This window comes from Paroedura picta, chromosome 9 (assembly GCF_049243985.1).
Source record: "Paroedura picta isolate Pp20150507F chromosome 9, Ppicta_v3.0, whole genome shotgun sequence".
Taxonomy (NCBI): Eukaryota; Metazoa; Chordata; class Lepidosauria; order Squamata; family Gekkonidae; genus Paroedura; species Paroedura picta.
The window spans coordinates 19106905-19129193 of NC_135377.1; the positions used below are offsets into that span (position 1 = coordinate 19106905).

Here is a 22289-nt window from a genome sequence, read left to right on the forward strand (position 1 = left end):
TTGGCAGCAGATAGGATCCACTGTAGTGTGTTTAAATTATGTGTAGTTCAGCAATGGACTCAACTGCCTAAGGAGGCCATCTTTAAGCAGCAACACGGAAGCTTTAGCTGATCCTGCATTGGGCAGGGGGTTGGATTGGATGACCTTTATGGACCCTTCCAACATTATGGTTCTAACGTGCTACACATGGTATTTTCCTTGAAGACAACTTGGAAACCTCAGCCAGATTGGAATGCAGCAGCTGTTATTTGGAACTGATATTAATTTTTAGATCATCACATTAGGTACTCCTTGGATCCCAAGTTTATTGCAAGATGCCTTTATGACTTGGGACCCACATATTTGAAAGAACACATCCCCTGTATGTATATGTGAAACAGCTCTTTATCCTCAATTAATAGTAGTGTCAAAGTTTTAAACAAGAGTGTTTTAACAATTATATCCATAATAACTTGTATAATAGCTGACACACCATACGCTTTCACAAACAAGATTAATGTATAAATGCGTAGGCAGCCATACCAATATTGGCCACCTACTTAAAAGCATGTTTAATTCCCACTAATATCAGTCTGAAAGTTAAAAGCCCACTCATCTCTTTTGAATTTTTTTTTATCAGGATCATAATTCAAGCTTTGCCAGTAACCACATTCAGAAATCTAATGCACATTGTTCTGCCTGAATTATAACCATTTGCTGACAGATGTCTGCTCAACATTTCAATAACAGAAAGTACCCTTATTATTTCGGCAGTTGGAAAGGATGGAAAAGAAAAATATGTCCCTTAATGTTGAGTTTGGGTTATGTTGCAACATTCTCTAAGTGGTACACTGGCATGTAGGATATTGGTTAGCCAAAATATCTAATGAGAACACTGCTCATGTTTTAAGAAATTACTATCCCGTGGTTGTACATTCCATGCTATGGAACACAGAGGCAGATCACCTTCTTTAGTAAGCTAGAAGCAGCACCCACAACACCTCTGTCTTTTTCAAGCGTGGCAAAAATTGATTACCAGTGGAGCAAGAGAGTAGCAGATCACTGGAGTTCTTAAAAACGGTCAAGACACAAGTTCTTCTAGGAATTTTTTTTAATAATGTCCAAAAAGGGATAGTTTCTGGGTAGCAATGGATCAGGGATTATATTAGATGACAAACAGTAAAATGGGTAACCATGTAAATCATTCCACTACAGCCACAATATGTTTCTTCTTCTCTGATATGACTGGTATGGATCCAGGCTTGCTGTGCTTCCGCCGGTTCAGTTCCCTAGAAGAAGAAAGATCAAAATGAGATTTTTACTCATAGCCCTAAGTGGCAAGAAGAGAGTAGCTGCCTAGTTGCTTAGTTTATGAGCATAGGTATTCTATTGTTGCTAAATACACACACACTATATTTTATATTAGGATCTTTACCAATTTATCACAGGCTAATGACAACCTTAAGACAACTAATTTAAAATAATTGCACACAAATTACTTTTTTCACAAAGCACTAAGGATGTTCAGTATTTTCTGACTATTTTTAAGGACTGGCATGTATTAAGATGCCTGCAGAAAGAAAAGAATAATCACCAATCTGGTCTGTCATTTTTACTCTGCTGGTTTAGCCAATTCAAATGCATAATTCAGCAAATAAATAATAACACAAAATCGGGGGGTGGAAAGTAGCCAATGAGCTATCTAGACCGACCTCTTACCCTAAAACTTATCCATTAAATAAAGCCTTCCCCATGGAAGCCTTCCAGGTATGTTTTTTAACAACTTCCATGGATCATATTCCAAAGTTTGCCTAGGTCTTTTATTACAGTACTGAGCTGGTTTTAAGAAATATTATGCACTCTCTACATCTATTCAATAGTGTAGCTGCTTGTTTTAAAGAAATAAAGACACACAAAAGAAACAAAATAAAATGAAAGAAATGTACTTTCGCCGACGAGCTTCTCGCATGATGCGTAGCTCCTTGGCTTGGCTGTAGATGACCTTTGGCAAGTGACGATGGCGAGCAATGCGCTTGATCTGGGGGTGGTGCTGGAATTTTTCCTTCAGTTTTTGGTTATAGAGCATAGCTGCTTTCTCTCGGGGACTAAGCTAGAAAAAGAGAGTCCAGGGTTAACACCTTGCAAATGGCAACTGTTCATGAAGCATCATTTCCATGTGCCTGCTGCTGGGCACTGAGGCGTAGGTGAAAGTTCTAGCAGAATGAGGCAAGTCAGAACTGGGAAACTATCAGAGTTAAAATGGGCAATCCCACACAGTGCAAAGATGGTGGAGGAAGCCACCCTAGAAACGTGTCACTCATGTTTGGACACAAGTTTTCCCTAGGAGTTGATTCTCTGTTGAACAAAAGAAGGAAACTGGTGCGTCTGCTGACACTCCTGCAACCCTTAGATAATGATAATTATTTTGTCCTTTGGAATCAACAGTCTAGAAATAGTCCCTTGAATGACCAACTTCCTATTTACCAACAATAGAACAAAGATCAGCAAGCACTATGGGAATGTAAAGACTGAGAAGAAGGAAACACATCCACGTTTTTAGGTCCACTCTGATTTGGTATGGATTTAACTCTGAAGCCAGGATTTAGGGGCCAAAATTGTGAATGTCCTTCCTCATTCCCCACTTTTTTTTTTTTTTTTTTTTTTTTGAGACTCAAAACAATTCTCAAAATGAATTCAGGAGTGTATCCACATTAATTTTAAACCAATATGACAAGAATCAGAAGTAATGCAAAAAAGTCTTTATTTTATCCAAATTGGGGGCAACTGCAGAAGATTTTTATTCTTCCCTTTTATTCTTCAGATTTTTATTCTTCCTTTTGTTCAGGAAGCTTAGGGCAGTGTTAATGGTTCTTCTTGACCTATTTTATCCTCACAACTCTGTAACATAGATTTGGGTAACAAAGAGATTGCCCCCAGAATGATCCCAGGTCTCCCAGATTCTTGTTTGACTCCGTACACCACACCAGTGAAGTGGACAGAAGGAGAATGCTCATTAGCCAGCAGCTTTTTTTCCAGTTCCTAAAACAGGTCTTTGACATTGCCTGAACTGGCAAATAAGATGCTGACAAAAATACAAGGATAGAAAAGATCAAACATTGCAGATATATACAAAGGTATATATGGATTATATGTAACAATACGGTGGAGAGAAGGAAGAACAAACGATAAGCTAGATCTGAACAGCAAACTGCCATTCGCAAACTAAATTCTCACCACTATTTTTGATAGAATCTCAAGATGAGTGGTCCACCACATGGGCTTTTATTATAATGCTCCTATGGTGTGGCTTCATTTGGAAAGCTGTGTACTGTTCTGGTCACTACGTCTCAAAAAAAGACATTGGCAGAAGTGGAAAAAGTGCAGAGGAGGGGAATCAAGATAATGATGGTAATGGAGCACCTTCCCTATGAGGAAAGGCCGAAGTGTCTAGGACTTTTCAATTTAGAAAAGAGAAGACTAAAGGCAGACATAATAAAGTTTTATTATGAGCCTTCGGGGAGGGCGGTATATAAATGTGAATAAGTAAGTAAGTAAGTAAGTAAATAATGCATAGGATGGAAAGAGTTGACAAAGATAAATTATTCTTCCACTCCCCGAATACTAGAATTCAAGGGCATTCAATGAAGTTGATAAGCAGTTGATTCATGACAAAAGAAAATACTTCTTTACATGGAGAGTTATTAAAATGTGGGATTTACTGACAAAGGATGTACTGATGGCCACAGGAATAAGGGGATAAAAGGGAAGGAGATAGACTCATGGGCGGATAGGTCTATCAGTGGCTACTAGCCATGGTGACCAAGGGGAACCTCCACATTCAGAGGCAGCTAATCTCTGAATCCCAATGTCAGGGGTCAACAACAGGGGAAATTCTCGGCTTCTCTGCCCTGTTGTCAACCCTCCAGAGCCACTGGTTAGTCACTGTCAAAAACAGGATGATGGACCATTGGTCTGATCAACAAATCCAACATAAATCAACAAATCCAACATAAATCTTTACATTTAAAACGTACAACACTCTGTGAAATGGCTTTTTGGCACATTTTCTTATCCTGTTTTCGGTTTTCAGCTGCTCAGCTCAGTGAGGATTACCTTTCGTCCCATTAACTTAGTTTCCTGGGGTGGGTAGGGAAGATTCTGAATTAGTACTGCAAGGGAATAACTGGAAACACCTACTCTTACACCTAGCTTCTTTTCACGGTTAACTAAAGAACATAAACACAGCTAGTTTCCCTTGAACGGTGTATTAAAAGTATTACTTCAATCAATTAAGAACAAGAATTTTGCCTACTAAGTCAGAATGTAGGTGGCTGGAAAACCTGACTGCCAGGCCCTTAATGATAATACAATAATTAAAGGGAGTCTCCCTTCGAGGTTATACATACATATATTCAGTGTCCTGTCCTACATACATATATACAGTGTCCTCACAGTAAAATAAATGAATCCTAGTTCATCACTGCTGGACATTTTAAGGAAAGAAATGCAATAATCCTGATAAGTTACATGAAATATTTTGCCCTGCTCATTTAACTGAGACATTCTATAACAGCCTCTTTAGTCAGCAGTGCATTACAGGTGCTCTTATTGCACAAGTGTTAATGCACTCCAAACTGAAAGGCTTTTATGTTAATTACTTTTAAAAGGGTAGCAGCTTTAACAGAACCTTGCCCTTTCCGGAAACACAGTCTTGTTCATTTATAAAGCACGGCACTCATAACTTGCTCCATAAGGCACTGTCTGCCATTCTTCCTCTATCACAAGGTGTCCTCCCTGATTTTGCACATAGTAGCTATGAGAGACATTCTAAGATTTTCACCCCAACAAACCACAAGGAGTTTAAGACCTCTATAAAAATACTTAAACCATTTTCACGTGATATTTAGAAGTAAAGCAATTACAAGGTCTAGGAATTAGGCATGGATTGCACCTGACATCCATAATACTCTTAAAAGAGTCCTATTATACCATAGACACCTGCTATAGACACTCCAGTCTACATGTTAATGCCACATTGACATTTGAGCCAGCTGATGCCAAAGTTTTTAAAACATTAACATTAGCTATATAGATGCACAGTTAAAAAATCTACCAGGTAGACAAAATTCGGAATATACAAAATCCCTCCTTTGAGAACCGCTGTTCTGCAGTGTGTGCCTAACAAAGGAGAAGTCTATAGTGATTAAAAAATAGTTATGAAAAGTTCTTATTTCTTAATGCTTATTTAATATGCAAGGCATTTTTTTGTTATAAAGATTCTTGCTTTTTCCCCTTTTAGAATTTTAATGAAGATATTGCAGAAGCATAAGGAGAAACTGTTATAAGAAAGAAAGAAAAAAGGACATCTATAGCTGTGCCATGGGATCGCCAGGAGTCAGACATGACGGAATGGCTGACAACAACAAACCTCATAACTTTAGCTGAGACATGATTCTCCATTCTTAAAAAGCAGGATTCCTCTCACCTATCAGATCTTGTGAAATCTTGTAAACCTATTGACCAACTCAATTATTTAATAATCATAGGAAAACTATATATAGTTTGTATAAGATGTAGAGCTTTGTATAAGATGAAGCACCCTGCAAAGATGTAGAATTTTCAGCTATCCCTATTTTTCAAAATGTCTTGTCTCTTTCCAAATTGCAGTCCAAGTACAATTAAGATACCATGATCCTCCCCACAGTTTTGGTCATTTCTGCTCTTCATTTTACATTGCCACATGATAGCTTAACACAGCATTGTAACTTGACAGCTATAGCTTAAAGATTCCTCGATCTTGCCTACAGAAGCAATGGACAGTTTGAGTTCTATCACTGGAAGTGTGATTCCCCTCCACCACCACAAACGAACCCAAAACACTGCTCCTGGGGGATGGGGAGCCCACAAGGAATGGATTGGAGGTCCCCTCCTCCACACCAAGAATAGTGCCCAACAACATAAATAGCCACTTTTATGCTACTGTCATCTATCTCCATATGGAATTCCATTTGGTACCACATTATACAATCAAGATAACAAGGGAGGCAGTTATTTAGAACAGGGGTAATCAACCTGTGGTCCTCCAGATTGCTGGCAGGGGCTCATGGGAATTGTAGTCCATGAACATCTGGAGGACCACAGGTTGACTACTTTTGATTTAGAATATTTGTATCCTGCTTCTCCAGATACCTGCTTAAAGAAACTTCAGTGAAATACCTAAAGTTAGAGTCATCACAGCACATAAGTTAATAATCAAATGGATACATTTGAACATGAATGTCTGTGAACCCTGCAAGATAAACTTGTTTGAGAATATTTACTATATAAATGTATTAACAGTTTCAGAATCCTTTCTTCTGCAAAGGAATAAGTCTATCCAATTACATCTCATCAATCAATAAAGTCACTTAGCCCAAATTAGTCTCTCTTATTAATTTAATTGATTCAATCACATCCATATTTGGAAATTTCACTAGAGTAACTTACATTTGTTACATTGCTAGAAGTCCCTGAATATCGGCCTGTTTTATTTATTTATCATACTTTTATACCGCCCTCCCCGGAGGCTTATGTGGTAGTAATGAGCTTACAGTGTTATTTTATAGTAATTACTATTTTATCAATTAATTCTATCAAGCAGCGTTCCCACATCCAAAATATCATGGATAGTTTTGATGTTACGCCCTCCCTATCGAAAGGGTATCAGAGCTGTAAGATGGTACCCCTCAAAAAAAGACTAACCAAGAAATCAAAGGTGAAGCATAACCTCCAAGGATAAGGTGGGTGGGAGGAGATAACCAAGCAGGGGTGGCTATTAGAACATGAGATTATCCAGTAAACAGGAACACCAAGCAATCTCTACTAGCTTTAGCAGCCTTTGAAAAAACCTGTAGATGAATTCATGGAGATTAGCAGCAGAATTCTAAATAGAGTTAGTTACATGGTATTGCACCATTGGCCCAATATTAGCTTTGATTGTCTGAGCCTACCACATGCTTTTCTAATTTGCAAAACAGTAAAAGAAGAAATAATCTACGGCTACTTACCACACCAAGCTTTTCAGAAGCATTAGCTTTCCACAGTCGAATGTTCATTTCATCAGAACCACACAAGATATATTTATTATCAGATGTCCATTTGACACTAATGACATGCTGCATTCGCTTCGTATGATAGACTTCCCTAAAACAAGCAGAAACATTACAGTGAAGTTTTCTTCCAACCCCAGTTCCAACTCATCATGTAATTCCTTTTCATCCATAGCTCAGTGATAATTCTAATCTACTTCTGACCCCAGAATGCAGAACAAAAATCCCACGGACTGAGAAATTTCAGTTTGCAGGGGGGAAAAAATCCAAATCCAAATAAATAAAGATAACATACAGGAGGGAGCCAAATCTCTTACGGCTAAGAACCCCCCTCCCTGCAAATCCTCAGCAGTTCCAACTTGCATATTCCTAATACAATGAAAATGTTTTTAGAAACAACCACCCATGGGTAATACTGGTTTGGATCCAAAGATGTACTTCCCCATGCACAAAAGGAAATATTTGATTTTCATCAATTTTCCACTGAAGCTGCAGCCACCTCAGTTCTCAAGGACCCCCTGGCTTTCAGGAAGAGATTTTTAGCTGGTAAGGAAGACTGAAGACAAATGATGGGAAGTAAGACCCATTATACCAACAGAGCTACACTAACATTTCTGGGTCCACCCCCACCATTTTTAAGCTAAGGAACAATCACTAGAACTCATATTCTTGAGCCTGTTGTGCTCAAATAAGCTCTAACTTGTCCACACAATGAACCTGCTCTCAAAAACTGCTTCCACAGGTGGCCACCCCTGGTTTAGACACTGATCTTTATCCTGATAGCCATTTCAGGTGTCTCTGAGCCCTGGTCCATTCTCATTTCTGCACTCTAAGCAGACCCAAATACACTACCACAACAGAGTAGGTCTAATGCTGTGTACTGAACTACTACTACAGAAACCAGCTGATGGGGGGGAAAGGATTTCCATGGACTCAAAGAGTTGTGCAAACAGATGCTCAAAAATGTATTCTTCAGAAAAAATTTTTAATCATTACTTGGGTATGCTTTTTATTGGGCCTTCATTAATTGGCTCATATCAAAACAGAACAGGTCTCTGTGTCCACAGATTCAAGAAAGTTCATTACATTAAAAAGCTGTCCACAAAGCAAATCTTTCAACTATACCAGCATTTTGTTCCGATTTTAAGCACGCAGCTCCAAGTAAACGCATTTACAAATGAAACCCTTCTAAGCCAATTGACTTCAGTGGATTTAATAGGGTTTAACTCTGTTTAGGATTGTACTATATGAGTACAAGTATTATTAAGTTATTGTCTAATGATTTAACAATATTATACCATTTACAAAGATTTTCATTTGGGTTATACCCTTAAAGAAATTGCACCCTTAAAGAAAATGGGCACTAGCCAGTGACCTGGTATGCGTTTTGCCAGGGAAATTTCACGTACATAATGCATATCATCCAAAAATGCTCATTCCCAGACTATAAAGATCAGCTCTCCAGGGGAAATTGGCTGCTTTGGATGGCAGACTCTGAGGCATTGCACAGCTTTGAGACCCCACTCCAAACCACAAAGATCATCCCCAATATAGGAATAGCCAATCTCCTGGTGGAGCCTGGAGATCTCCTGAAATCAGAGCTCAGCTCCCCAGAGAAAAATGGCTGCTTTTGAGGGGAGACTTTGAGGCATTAGAGCCCACTGAGGTTTAGGGAACAGCTAAGGGGAACAGCCAGTTAGGCATTAAGAAAAAATTAGTATAAAATGTTTTTCAGAAGGTATATTACTTAAAAGGATATTGAAAAAGTAGACAAAAATTAAAAAGGAAAACATTGTAAATGTCATGATATAAACGGAACCTTTTATCATATATGGTGGACTTGTAAAAAATCAAAATACTGGGAGAAAATTCATGGAAAACGCAGAATATATTAAAGTTTAAATTCCTCATGAAAGCTAAGAACGTTATTATTATTTATTAGAAAATATATATACTGCCCTTCCAGGATTGGCTCAGGGTGGTGTTATTAGGAATATTGGCAAATAAATTACCAAAGGTTTTGAAAGAGTTATATGAATATATGGAGAGAGCTGCTAGAATCATTTACACAGCAAAATGGAAATGGGATGTCTGCCTAAGTTTATAGGGAAATAAACTTTCTGACTATGCAATAATAGTAAACGTAACAAATTTCTTGAGAAACAGATCAATTTTGAAATCTGGTGAGGGATGGGTTGTTTCTCATGTAAGTACAACATAAATCAAGAATGAGAAACACTTTAAAAATACATTAAAATATATTGTAATGCATATAAATGTATGATATTGCAGAAATAGAATGGGAATTCTCAAAGAGTTCCCTGCAACACAGAGCTCTTCCACCAGACCTAATAACCAGCTAGCCCTCTGCTGCCTGGTAGCAGGTGTACCGTTATGGGGAAGGACTGTTTTTACTGCCATCTTGGTTTTTGTATTGTTCTGTATTGTTTTAATGGGGTTTTATTGTTGCGGGGGTTTTATGTTGTAACCTGCCACGAGGTGGTGTGCCGAGAGTGGCAGGTAAGAAATATAATAAATAAATTAAATAAATAGCTAGAAGACCTATAGCAAATCCTGGGCCTCTCTTCTGCCCCCTCTGTCCTCCCTCCCTCCCTCCCTGTCCTCCATTTAATAACTAACATCTTAGTGGCTATAATCTTGATCTAAGGCAGGGGCTCATGGGAATTGAAGTCCATGGACATCTGGAGGACCACAGGTTGACTACCCCTGATCTAAGGAACTAGGGCTGATGCAACAGTAATAAATTGTGGCTTTACATCGTTCTTGTAAACTGCCCCGAGAAGGGCAACCAAGAGGGATGGTACATAAATCCCAAAATAAATAAACAAACAAGTTTTGAATATAAAAGCATAAGAAAAATATTTTGAACAAAAATATCTTTATTTTCAATGTGAGCTAAATATATTTTTAAAAACTGTGTATAATGTGGCAAATATGTAAAAAGAAGAAATTACACAGGATATATGTAATAATAATGATATAATATAGCTGCAAAATTAGAAATTTAAAATGCCTGAAGTAAGATATTATATTTTGTAGGGAATGTTTTGGGGATTATGGTGAAGGGATGTTGGGGGAAAAACTTTCTTCCTGTTCTGTCTTTAATAGTTTATGATTTGATATATATTATTTGTTGTGCAGCTGCTCTTTCTTTCATTGATACTTATATACCACTATCTGTTTTTCTAAATAAAAAATATTTATCCAGATCAGTTTATGCAACTTCATAGAACATTTTCTTTTACGAATCATTCAGATCCATTACAGGTTTTGAAATTCACTCTTCAAGGACAAGAGCAACACAATAGCATATGGGTGAATAACTTCTTTCATTTAATCATACAAACACCTGGCTTGGTTGCCAAGGGCTTACAATGAACTTAATAAAAGCGTTTGTTTCCTTTATCTTCTCATGTTTCAAACTCAAGGTTTAATTAGGAACATGAAATTAACCATGGCATCCCAGTCCTTGAAACTACGAAGGAAACCTGCTAGATCAAAAACAACCTCTGCAGCGCCACTCGGCACTAATGCTAAACATTTAGGCTTTGGCCGAGAGGCCTATACCAGCAGAAGCAGAGGACATGGCCAAGGGCTACCAGGATTTTAAACTCAGTCTTCAACTCTCAGCACAGCCAGGCTCCTCGGACTTTTTGGTATCCAGCACTGCCATGCGAAGATGTCCATTACCACAAATGAATTACATTATTTCAGTGGTTCTCAACCTTCCTAATACAGTTCCTCATGTTGTGGTGACCCCCAACCATAAAATTATGCAAGTGTTCTTTAACAGAAATTAAACCAAAACTGACCAATGGCGTGAAGATGCATTGTTCATTATTGTATATAAATTGTTTTTCTTCAGGGTTTCTCAGTTCAGTTCTGCCTCTTGTCCCACCATGCTGATCTCGCTCTTTTCTGGTGCTCCAGACAGACAAATGCTCTATCTCGCTCTACCCCACAAGGCTGTTGTGTGGATGGCGCCCCCGGCAAAGCTTCTTGCCCTGCCACAACCCCTGGGAAAGGGTCATTCGACCACCGAAGGGGTCCTAACCCCCAGTTGCTGCATTATTTGTATCACTCAACACAAGGAGGAAATAAGCCCCATTGATATTAAGCCGTATTAATTTCAGTACCCCAACTAATGGGGTAAACTTGGACTGCTTTCTTGTACAGAAACCCACTAACATTGCGTACAAAAAGACCTTTGAAAGTGAAAGGATTTGGGGGAGGGGAAGAACTGGAATCCCACCAGGTGAGCGCAAGTCCTCAACCTATACTCAAGTTGCTCTTCGGATTCCAGCCAAAATAACTGCTTCAGGATCAGAGGTACCACCAAATGAATAGCTAGTCAGGAAAAATCAAAGGCTTAAAAACAGAGAAATCTAGCCTGCTTGCTACAAAATTCTATTGTTTTGCTAAAGTGGAATTTCAGTAACCATCAATGTAAAAAAATTCAAGCAACTATCTGTTTCTTCTGCTCCCCTCTCAGAATACTGTAGGAGGAAATCTAGTATAATTCACACTGAATGAGTTCATGGGAGTGTTGGGACTGCTGGTGGAGGAGGAGGGGTCCCAAGAGAAGCTTATTTGTAAAATCACTGACCTGCTGTGACCTTTGTCTACAGGGAAAATGCGGATAGATTTATCAAAGCTGGCAGACACAAATTCTTTCCCAGTAGGAGCATAATCCACATCAAGGACCGCAGACACATGATCCATATGAACCATTAGAGGCTTGTCAAGAAATCGCATATCAAAAGTATACAAGCTACAAAAGAAAAGCAGTAAAGGCATTACTCTCAATTATTACATATTTTTCAACAGTCAAATCTTGACACAGGTTTTCAAATAATCTAGACAAGGGTACCCCACATTTCATGCCTGTTCATTCATTTAATAATATCTGCCAGTAAAATCCTTTTTTACTCAGAAGTCAGGTCCATTTTATTCAGTAAGTATTGTTAGCACTGTAGCTTAACTCAAGCAGTCAAAAGACAACAGCTCAGATGCACATCAGCTGGTAGACCATAACCATACTATCTTGGAATAAAGAATTTACATCCAGGATTCAGAGCTGGCATTGAAGGAAAACATACAGAAGTTATTTCACCAAACCAAGTGCCACTAAGACTTCAATGAACTTGGCAGCCTTGTTCAAAACTCATCCTGTGGAAGCTAAGCCTCACCACTTTCAAAAGAACTTAATTCTAAGTGGGTGGATTAAGAATCACAGGGTAAATCACTTAAATCCAAGTATTCTGGTTTAAACGGATTCTGGATTAACCTGAGAGGCCGTGACAAGATTACCACGGAAAGAGAAGCCATCTAGATCTCAGCAGGACTTGGTAGGATAATTACATGTGTTTATATAAGAAATACTTGGGATCCTTATTTTCATTGATTTGCAGCAAGGATTAAGTTCCAGAAATAATGAACATGCTTTGATAAATCTAACCTTGTCATCACTACATTGTTATTTTTTAAAGCTACTGAGTTATCTGTACTGTATGTAAACTGCCCTGAGCCTCAGGGGGGGGTGATATAGAAATACAATAAATAAATAAATAAAATCTCTTAGACCATGCTGGGTAACAAGAGCTGGATCTACATAATACAGAGGACTTGTGCTTCTGGTTGTTTGGGACAGTAAGCCCCATGTTGGGAAGCACACTTTGGAACAAGGTGAGTTTTCGATAATGGCATGGGAGTATACAGTTCAAAGTAGGAAAAAATCCCATTGGACATGCCCAAGCACTTGGGTACACCTAAGGAGTCCAGATAAGAGTTACAGGATTCATAAATCAAAATATAATTTTCAGACAGACGAAAAGGCAGAAGCCTACGTAGTGAGCAAGCAAAATCTGAAATCATTCTTACTTGTAGTCCTCATTCGCTGCAGTGAAAACGGAAGCTTCCATAGGATTCCAGCACAAAGTATTTGTTCTCATATCTAAGATAACCTTGGAAAAAATTAAATATGGGAAGAATAAAAGGATTTTTCAACTATTTGTAACAGAAGTTATACAAGGACTGAAAATAGTAAAAAAAAAAAAACATTTAAAATTATATAATAGTTAAAATACTGGCCTAGGATCCAGATTCAAAATCACACTGTACTATTACAATTGCTGGGTGACCTTGAATCAGTCACCCTCTCTCAACCCAGCCTACCTCATAGGATTGTTGTGAAGGTTAAATGGAGGGAAGGAAACCAATATACACTATCACGACCCCTTGTAGGAAGGCTGGGATGAAAATATAGTAAGTATACAAAGCAGCTTTCACAACTGGTCACTGCAACATGCATAACATGCTGACTTAAATATCTCCAATCCCAAAATACAGGCACTGAGGCAATCAGATGGAAAGACATACCCAACACATAGAACAAAACATGGGGGCTCATTAAGACTCCATGACAGTACTGCAACCTAGAACAAATACTGAAGACAACTATAGTTTATGACCCGATATGCATCACCTACGCAAGCTACCTACTGAAAAACAACTTCCTAAGATTGTTGTTAAAAATGCTTGTGATCGCTGTACATATCTAATTCTGTAAAATTGCATATCTAATTTGTTATATCTGATTCTGAATTTGGCAGTAGAGTGTCAATCAGAAATCCACGCAATTGGGACTGGGGCAAATAGGATGGGATTCTCTACAAACCTGAGGGAAGCCACAGATTATTAGAAAAACCTGAAATCTTAACAAAAATTATACTGGCAGGTCAAACAATGTCACATAATAGAAGCAGAAACCCACAGCTTATTGCCTACTGAAATCTTATGAGACTAGACATGGTGGCCATTTGGGATTGGTAGACAACCATGATATTTTATTTTATTGTATTGAATTTATATATACAGCTCAGCCCTCCAAGGCAGGAGGAGGAGACTGAAAAGGAGCAGGAAAGGGGGAAATTGAGTGTCGAGTGGGATACAGCCAGCAAATGAAATGCTTTCCACAAGTCCTTATAGGGCACCCACTTATATACTATCACCTACACACTGGCAGCGATTTGCTTTGCTGCTCAGAAATTCTATGGCCAAATTCGTAAAAAGCCAGATGGCTCTGCAAGAGACTAACCTGATCCTCATGCTGAAGGGATAAAAGTGACAACTTGCTCTAGTCTGACTCTTCCTTGGTGGGAGGCTGATTAGTTGCAAAGTATTAAGCAGTGCATATGTTATATGCTCCCACTTGAAAGGAGACCTTTGCAACAGTAAACAGCAGCGACAGCTGGGAGATGGTAATCCAAGGAAGAAAGTCTGTTACTCTCAAGTTCTTTTTCTTTACGAAACCTTGAAGGCGTTTCTAATCTCCCATTATACAAAGGAACTATTTGCATACCATTGTCTTGTATTTAGCTAATAATTGTCACTAACTTTCAGTGCATAGTATTTAAATACATTATAATCTAATGTTAATGTTAAAAGAATGTTAAACTATTCCTATATTGAAAACAAATTCATTTCAGCGGAGAAAATACTAAATGCTTTTCATACTCTTGAAGAAAACAGACCTTGGCCCACAGAGACAAAAGACAGGGGGACTGTAGAACAGGAGGGAGGAGCCTTTTAATCCGTACCTATAATATTTTAATTAACAGCTTTCAGAATGTATTTTGATGGCATGTAGAAGTATTTCAAAGGTATTAGCTGTACTATCTTTGCCATAAAACACAGGATCCCTATGGAAGTTTCATTTAGAAGAATCTGCTGAGACACAGAAGGGTCTTCTTTAAAATAAGGCAACGAGATTGCGCGCACAAACAGTTTTAGAACATACATTACCTTCTTCAGCGCTGTTGATTGTCTCATGTCATATAATACAATATTCCTGTCTGAAGCACAACTGCCCAAAAGATACATCTGAAAAACATTGTGAACTACTTAGGCAGAAAACATTGATCCTTTAAGCAAATTTCCAGTGCTGAGAGGCAACAGATATATTACAAATAGGAAAAGTTTCAACTAATGGATCTTTTAATTTAAAGAGTGTAAATTTCAGTTACCTTCCCCTCCTTCCCCTAGAAAGATATCTTTGGATTCAAGCCAAAATCTATTCCTCTTCCCCTCAGATTACATTCCCATTACTTGTGAGTTTTTGGGTCAAGTTTTGGCCCAAAGCCAGAATCTGCCAGCATTCATCTTCACAGAAGCAGCTTCAAACAGAGACTGATGGAGACAGAGACCACCCCTCCTACCTATTCCTTCTACGATGGGAACCAGAGATAGTACACCTTCCTTTTTCAGTAAAGGACCTTGCCATGTGCAGTATGTAAGCCCTATGGGGCATGACCAAGTTCATAAGGGAGTCAGCTTGGTATAGTTGTTAAGAGTGGCAGCTTCTAATCTGGCAAGCCAGGTTTAATTCCCCACTCTGCCACATGCAGCCAGCTGCGTGAGCTTGTGCTAGGCACAGTCCTGATTGTGCTGTTCTCACAGGTGTATCTTTGCTTTTCCCCTTCAAGTTCCACTTTCCATCATATTGTTGCTCTTCACCCCCTTCCTTTCCAACCACCTCTCCTTTCAAAATCCACCCCGACCCATTTGTGCAACCTTGTCTGATCTGCCACAGCCTTTTATTCTATTCATTCCTTCTGTTTATCTTTATCCTCCCTTTATCCTCTGTTCTCTCCTCATTTGGGTCATAATTTCCCAGTGTGGACTCCAGTTCTTCTTGCATTAATGTTTACCATGCTGCTTGCACTAAAACATTTTACCACAATAGTTGTAATGAAATGTACAGAAGCACATTATTACCTCAATTGGATTGAATTTAACACTACTTATGCTATCAACTCCCCAAGTCAAAGAACATAATGGACTGGTTCTTTGTTCATTCCAGATATCAACTTGATGACCACAAGTGGCAAAAATAGGCTCTCTCCAATGATGATCAATTCCTGTGTACACAGTCTTTAAAATAAAGAGGGACAGTCATTAACAATTGATTTTATATGCATGGACAGCCTGGGCTTAAATGCTATAATATAAAATTATAGGTATTGATTTAGAAAACTGATATGATGCCCCTCCAGAAACCTGCTTAAAATGGCTCACCAAATAAACAAATATAGCAATAAAACCATTAAAACAATAAAATCAGCAATATTCCTGTTTATAGCAATATTAGTAACTAGGGATGGGTGTGAATCAGAAAATTCTGCTTTGGTTCAGGGTGTTTCCAAACCCCCAAACCAAGTCAACCCAATCCTCCCCAAAAAACAAACCACAAAATGGCGGGCTGAAACTACTTTCAGCTCCCTCAATTACATACCTCTCAGCTATCAGCCTGAAATGACTGGAAGGGGAGGGGAAGCAAAATCGATTGCTTTAAGACCAAACTTTGTTGGTCTTAAAGGAAAACAAGATAGTAAATGAATACCTTTCCCAGAATTGTATGTATTGGTTCTTCTGGTTCGCCATTAGCTGGCCCTTCCATCTTCCAATGCTTCACTGTTTTATCATCACCAACCTAATAATTTTGGAGTGGAAGAAAGATTTAAAATTATCTTTATAATACAACCAAATCCTACACATTTACTAGGAAGAAAGACCCCACTAGATTTTCACTAAACTGTTTCAAGTGGTTAGTCTGCAGTAGTAAAAACACAACACGAGTCCTATAGCACTTTACTGGCTAACCAGTAAATCTTTTTGTGAATCAAAGCTGATGCGAGCTTCATCTGATGAAATGTTCCCTTAAACAATTGTTTTATCTTTAAGGTGCCACTGGACTCCAATTTTGATCATTACTTACATTCTGATCACACAAACTTATTTTAGTGATTTAATCATTTTAAATGCATCATTTATACCTTAGTTAGCACACAGAATTATAGTATTTAGCCAATGGAGTGGAAAAGTATAAAATATTTTGGGTTTCTATAAGAACAATTGCAACTTAATTTGCACATTGCTGCACCCTATGCTACCTTACTCCATTCAAGAGGCAGAAAACAAATTCTCAGCTAAATGAAGGAAAGTATTATTTGTACAGAAGCGCTCTCACACTGTTATGATATGCTGAGCTATAGGCATATTTGGGTATTAACTCTATAATGCTGCTGCTGATTTGGAATCTGAAGAGAAAGGACTGCACTTCCTTCTCCTAGTTGCTAGGAGAGGCAATGACAGCAGAAAAATACTGAGGGCTGTCTTGACTGCACAAAGCTTCCGGAAAGTGGACTTCATGTGGTACAATAAGAGCTCAAGATTTTTCCAGGACAAAAAAATAAACTTCAAGTGAGGGGTTTTTGGAATGATAAAATAAGCAGAACAATATTATCTAGGCAACAAACTCCAGAATGGAAAACCATAGAAGAAAAAGAATACAGAAAGATAATTAAGAGGTGATAATGTAAGGCAGCGTTCAGGCACCCTTCCTCCATGCTCTCTAGTATACTTACCGTGAAGAAAGAGGTACCACAAAAGCGGGCACACATTCCTCGCACAAAGCCCTCATGCGCTTGTAACGTACGGATGCATTCGCGCTTCATCAAGTTCCAAATTTTAACCTGTTAAAACAGCCAAAATTTTCCCAACTAGAATCAATATCAATTCAGTAATAATATTGCTTTTGCAGCAAAACAGTATGCTTCAGTTAAACGATTGATCCCATCTTCACCGTCTAACCTGGAACTTGCAACACATAAGAGGGATCAGAAGCTTACATTATGATCTCTATCAATTTCGTTGGTACTAATGAAAGATGTTAGAGAGAAGGTAGCATGGCATAGTCCAGTCTTATCACATCTCCAAGGAACATGGTAGAGGAAGGCAATTGTCTCTGCTTCTCCACTGCCTTGAAGGCCCCTTGCTGGGGTCATCGTAAGGCAGCTGTAACTTGACAGCACTTTACATTCACACAATGAAAGGTACTTTGATATTGCATGGGCCGACATAGCTGTATATTCTTTTCCCAAGGAAACCAGCCTTAAGTGAATTTTGGCAATCTGGGACCCAAAGGAGGGGCTTTTCTTCTCCATCCCCCTAACTTATGGGATACTCTTCCCCAAGAATTAATAGTGATGGCATCCCTATGGGCTTGCCAAACTGGTTTAAAGACATACCATTCCAGGGAACCTTTGATGTAGATAACTGGATTACTATGTTGGGGCTGCTTGAAAATTGGGGGGGGGGGGTGTTTCCTATTGTTTATTCCTTTAGGATTTTATGCAATTAAAAAAAAAAGACTGGAAACGGTTGACGGGAAATTTTAAAACACACAAAATAAACAAATATTATGGGGAAAACCTACATAGTATTTTCTGTTGCATCCCCTACCCTGTGCAATGATCTGCCTGGTGAGGTCAAAAAGAATTCCATCCTCCTAGCTTTCTGCAAATTGTGCAAAGTTGAATTCTTCAAGCAGACATTTTGCACTTGTAATAGAATTGAACTGCAACAATGTGGCTCAGAGAAAGGCCTGTATATGGAACATACTGTCTGTTGCTTTAAATAAGATCCTGCTCAGTAATTTTTGCCTTTGTTTAACATGTCATGTTAATAACGTATATATTGCTTCACCTCTGGCTGGTTTTCTGGATGTGTAGAAGCCAAATGCCTATTACATTGACTTTTGGATGTCCCACTCTGCTGATTATACTGACTTATTCTATGTAATAAACCACCTGGAGTCCCAGTGAGAAAGGTAGACTACAAATAACATAACATAAATAAATACAACAATATTACTTTAACATTGCCACTACATATAGCAAATCTCACCTCCAATACAGTAAGCTATTATGTTGAAGAACTAGAAAATTAGATGAGTTAAGTAACTTGGTAAATCAGACAACTAAAACTGAACATTTACAGGAAGAGTATTTAGTGGCAGGAGTTCAAATGGAAAAGTTTTATTTGGCCACTTAATTTTTAAAAGTAAATAAAAAGGGTTTTGTTCTTTTGTACATATCTGGTGCTCTAACACTTTAGATCAACACTCCAGCACGCAGTTATAGGAATACATTTTAATGAAATACAAGGAATTTTTGCTTCTTTAACTGAAATAGTACAGTATCCATAGAATAAGACAGACTCTTTTCCAGAGAGTTTAAACAGTCTGAAAATTATTCTTACCTCTCCATCACATGCACCAGAAAGAACTGTAGACAAGCTCTGCGGGTGCTTAGCCATGCAGTTAACTCCATCCCTGTGACCATCTAATGATGCAATAAAAGGCTTTGCAAACACACGATCCAACTTTGTAGCATTCAGGGCCCTTGTGTATTCCCTTGGAACTTCAAATGGATGTAATGCAGGATCATAATTTCGTGGAACTAAGATATTAACATGAATATGTTTAAGGAAGAAACTCTCGCTTTAAAGATGTTTCTGTTTTTTATGCTGTTACATCACCACTATCAGAGAGGAAAAAACATTTTTCTTACATAAATTCAGCTTTAATAACTTTCAATAGAAAAGTTGAAAATAACCATATTTTGTTTATATATTGTTTATACGAGTCATCATCATAGGACCTTGGCTGCTAATCATTCATTGGCCTGCAAGGACAACAGTCTAGAACAGTGGTCTTCAACCCCTGGTCCGGGGACCGGTACCGGGCCGTAGATCAGTCAGTACCAGGCTGCTGCTCCTCCTCGCTCTCATCCCTGGCTGCTGCCCTGCTACTCTGCCGCTGCCTCATCTTTGGTACTCTCAGCAGCGGCCATGGCTAGGGCTCCCCCTCAACATGGCACTGCACAGCTGCTGCTGGCAGCACCCCCCAGCGGGCAGCAGGAAGTTGGGGCGCCAACAGGAAAGCAAGTGGAGCAGGGACTCAGGCGGCAGTGATGTCCCTCGGCAAAAGACTAACCCCCCGGGACCTCAGTAAAATTGTCAAGCGTTGACCAGCCCCCGGTGATAGAAAGGTTGGGGATCACTGGTCTAGACCATTGTGTGATACAGCACACCAGATTAGGACAATGGGTCTGATGCTGCAGGGTTCTTCTTATGCCTCCTTCCCTCCCTCTTTAACTGGCATTCAAAAACTCATGAAAGGCTCAGTCTTATCTGCTTTGCTAGCAGCAGGTTCTAGGTTCAATTCCCAAGGATCTTGTTGTTGATAATGATGTGAAATTCCCCCACCTGAGACCACAGAAAGCCTCTACTACTCAGAGTAGAGAATATCAGCCTTGATAGAGCAATGAACTGGCTATGTTTGGTAGCCTGGCAATGAAGCTTCGGAAACAATGGCTATAATGCTACTACACTCCCAATGCCTAGATTCAGGTGAGTAAGCGTGTTGGTCCGAAGTGGCAGAACAACATTTAAATCCAATGGCACCTTGAAGATCAACAAAGTTTTCTTCAAAGTGTGAGTTTTTACGTGCATACAACAAAGCTCACATCTTGAATAAAACTTAGTTGGTCTTAAAGGTGCCATTAGACTCAAATTTTGTTCCCCATACTTAAGTAACATATTTTACTGTTTGCTTTAGCAATTTATATTACACTCTAGGTTGTATTTTATATTCTGAATGTTATGCTGTTTTATGGCTTGTCTTGGACCACAAGAGAATAAATTCTGAATCCGATTCAGTACACAGCTGATTTAAGTGCTCCATGACCATGCCAGCATCCCATCACTGCCAAGTAGCACCCCTTACGGCACTTTCAATGCCCACCAAGTCACAATAAGAAACCATTATTATTTAGCTTCACCCTAGAGCACTACTTCTAATGGCAGAAAGTGAAGAGGAACTAAAGAGCCTGTTGATGCGGGTGAAGGAGGAGAGTGCCAAAGTTGGCTTGAAACTCAACATCAAGAAAACAAAGATCATGGCATCCGGCCCTCTCAATTCCTGGCAAATAGAAGGGGAAGAAATGGAGATAGTGACAGATTTTATTTTCCTGGGCTCCAAGATCACTGCAGATGGGGACTGCAGCAAAGAAATTAAAAGACGCTTGCTCCTGGGGAGGAAAGCTATGGCAAATCTAGACAGCATCCTAAAAAGCAGAGACATCACCCTGCCAACAAAAGTGCGTTTAGTCAAGGCTATGGTCTTCCCAGTTGCAATGTATGGCTGCGAAAGTTGGACCATAAGGAAGGCCGAGCGTCAAAGAATTGAGGCTTTTGAACTCTGGTGCTGGAGAAGACTCTTGCGAGTCCCTTGGACTGCAAGGCGAACAAACCAGTCAGTCCTAGAGGAGATCAGCCCTGACTGCTCCTTAGAAGGCCAGATCCTGAAGATGAAACTCAAATATTTTGGCCACCTCATGAGAAGGAAGGACTCCCTGGAGAAGAGCCTAATGCTGGGAGAGATCGAGGGCAAAAGAAGAAGGGGACGACAGAGAATGAGGTGGATGGATGGAGTCACTGAAGCAGTAGGTGCAAACTTAAATGGACTCCGGGGAATGGTAGAGGACAGGAAGGCCTGGAGGATCATTGTCCATGGGGTCGCAATGGGTCGGACACGACTTCGCACCTAACAACAACAGAGCACTACTTTGATGGAACTCTACAGAATCCAAAGTTGAAGGGGTCCTCCAGGGTCATCTACTCCAATCCCCTGCACAAGGAGTACATTCACAACTGCCTGCCCTCTCAGTGACCCTAATTCCACGTGCAGATGATCCCCGCCCCCCAGTCTAGTGTGTGGGAAATTCGCCTTCTGACTCCAAAGTGGCGATCAGCATTTTCCTAACCATGCCAGAAAGGGCCACAAGGGCCAAGCAGCGACACAATCCCTTCTGCCCAGCCACTCACAACTGACGAAGTTCACAGAATCAGCCTCTCCGTCAGATGGCTACCCAGCCTCTGCTTAAGAACTTCCAGAGGAGAAGCCGCCACCTCTCGAGGAAGCCTGTGCCAGAGTCCTGACTCGCGAGTCGGAGACACGTGTCCTTCTGGGCAGAGAGCTCACCCCGTTGGAGGTCCTGCTTGGTCTCGCGGACGTAGTCATCCGGATTCCGGCTCAACACCTTCACCTTCATCCTCCGCGGGGGAAAGGGCGGCCGTTCCGCTTACAGTCTGCCCCTCCACTAAGGCGCCTAGAGCCAGCCAGCCTCAGAAACAACTTCCGGGTGAAGGCAGCCGGCACAGGTGAGGAAACCGGCCTCTCTACAGTCACGTGAGCAAATACGCTTCACTTTCCTAATCCCGCCCATTAGGCGCCGAGGAGGAGGCCATGCTGTGTTCTAAGTGGTCAAGCTGCCCGTCAGTTTCCGGTAGGGCCCGCCT

General features: G+C 39.7%; 1 protein-coding gene across 1 annotated transcript; it reads right to left on the bottom strand.

Annotated features, from left to right (window-relative positions):
* Window positions 1-1072: 1072 nt before the first annotated feature.
* On the bottom strand, window positions 1073-22226 carry DCAF13 (DDB1 and CUL4 associated factor 13). Its single transcript, XM_077351740.1, has 11 exons — window positions 21973-22226; window positions 19188-19387; window positions 17513-17620; window positions 16489-16578; window positions 15864-16019; window positions 14892-14969; window positions 12969-13051; window positions 11695-11859; window positions 7026-7161; window positions 1926-2089; window positions 1073-1268 (listed from the first exon to the last, which is right to left on the bottom strand). Exons 1-11 carry the CDS (start codon window positions 22040-22042, stop codon window positions 1181-1183), a joined length of 1338 nt encoding a protein of 445 aa, XP_077207855.1. The 5' UTR covers window positions 22043-22226; the 3' UTR covers window positions 1073-1180.
* Window positions 22227-22289: the final 63 nt, after the last annotated feature.

Coding starts and splice junctions, on each gene's coding strand:
- DCAF13 (XM_077351740.1), bottom strand. CDS start 22,042: ATGAAGGTGAAGGTGTTGAGCCGGAATCCGGATGACTACGTCCGCGAG. Junction 13,052..14,891: donor AATCAACAGCGCTGAAGAAG/GTAATGTATGTT, acceptor ATTTTTTCCAAG/GTTATCTTAGATATGAGAAC. Junction 7,162..11,694: donor GTAGACAAAGGTCACAGCAG/GTCAGTGATTTT, acceptor TGCTTGTTTTAG/GGAAGTCTATCATACGAAGC.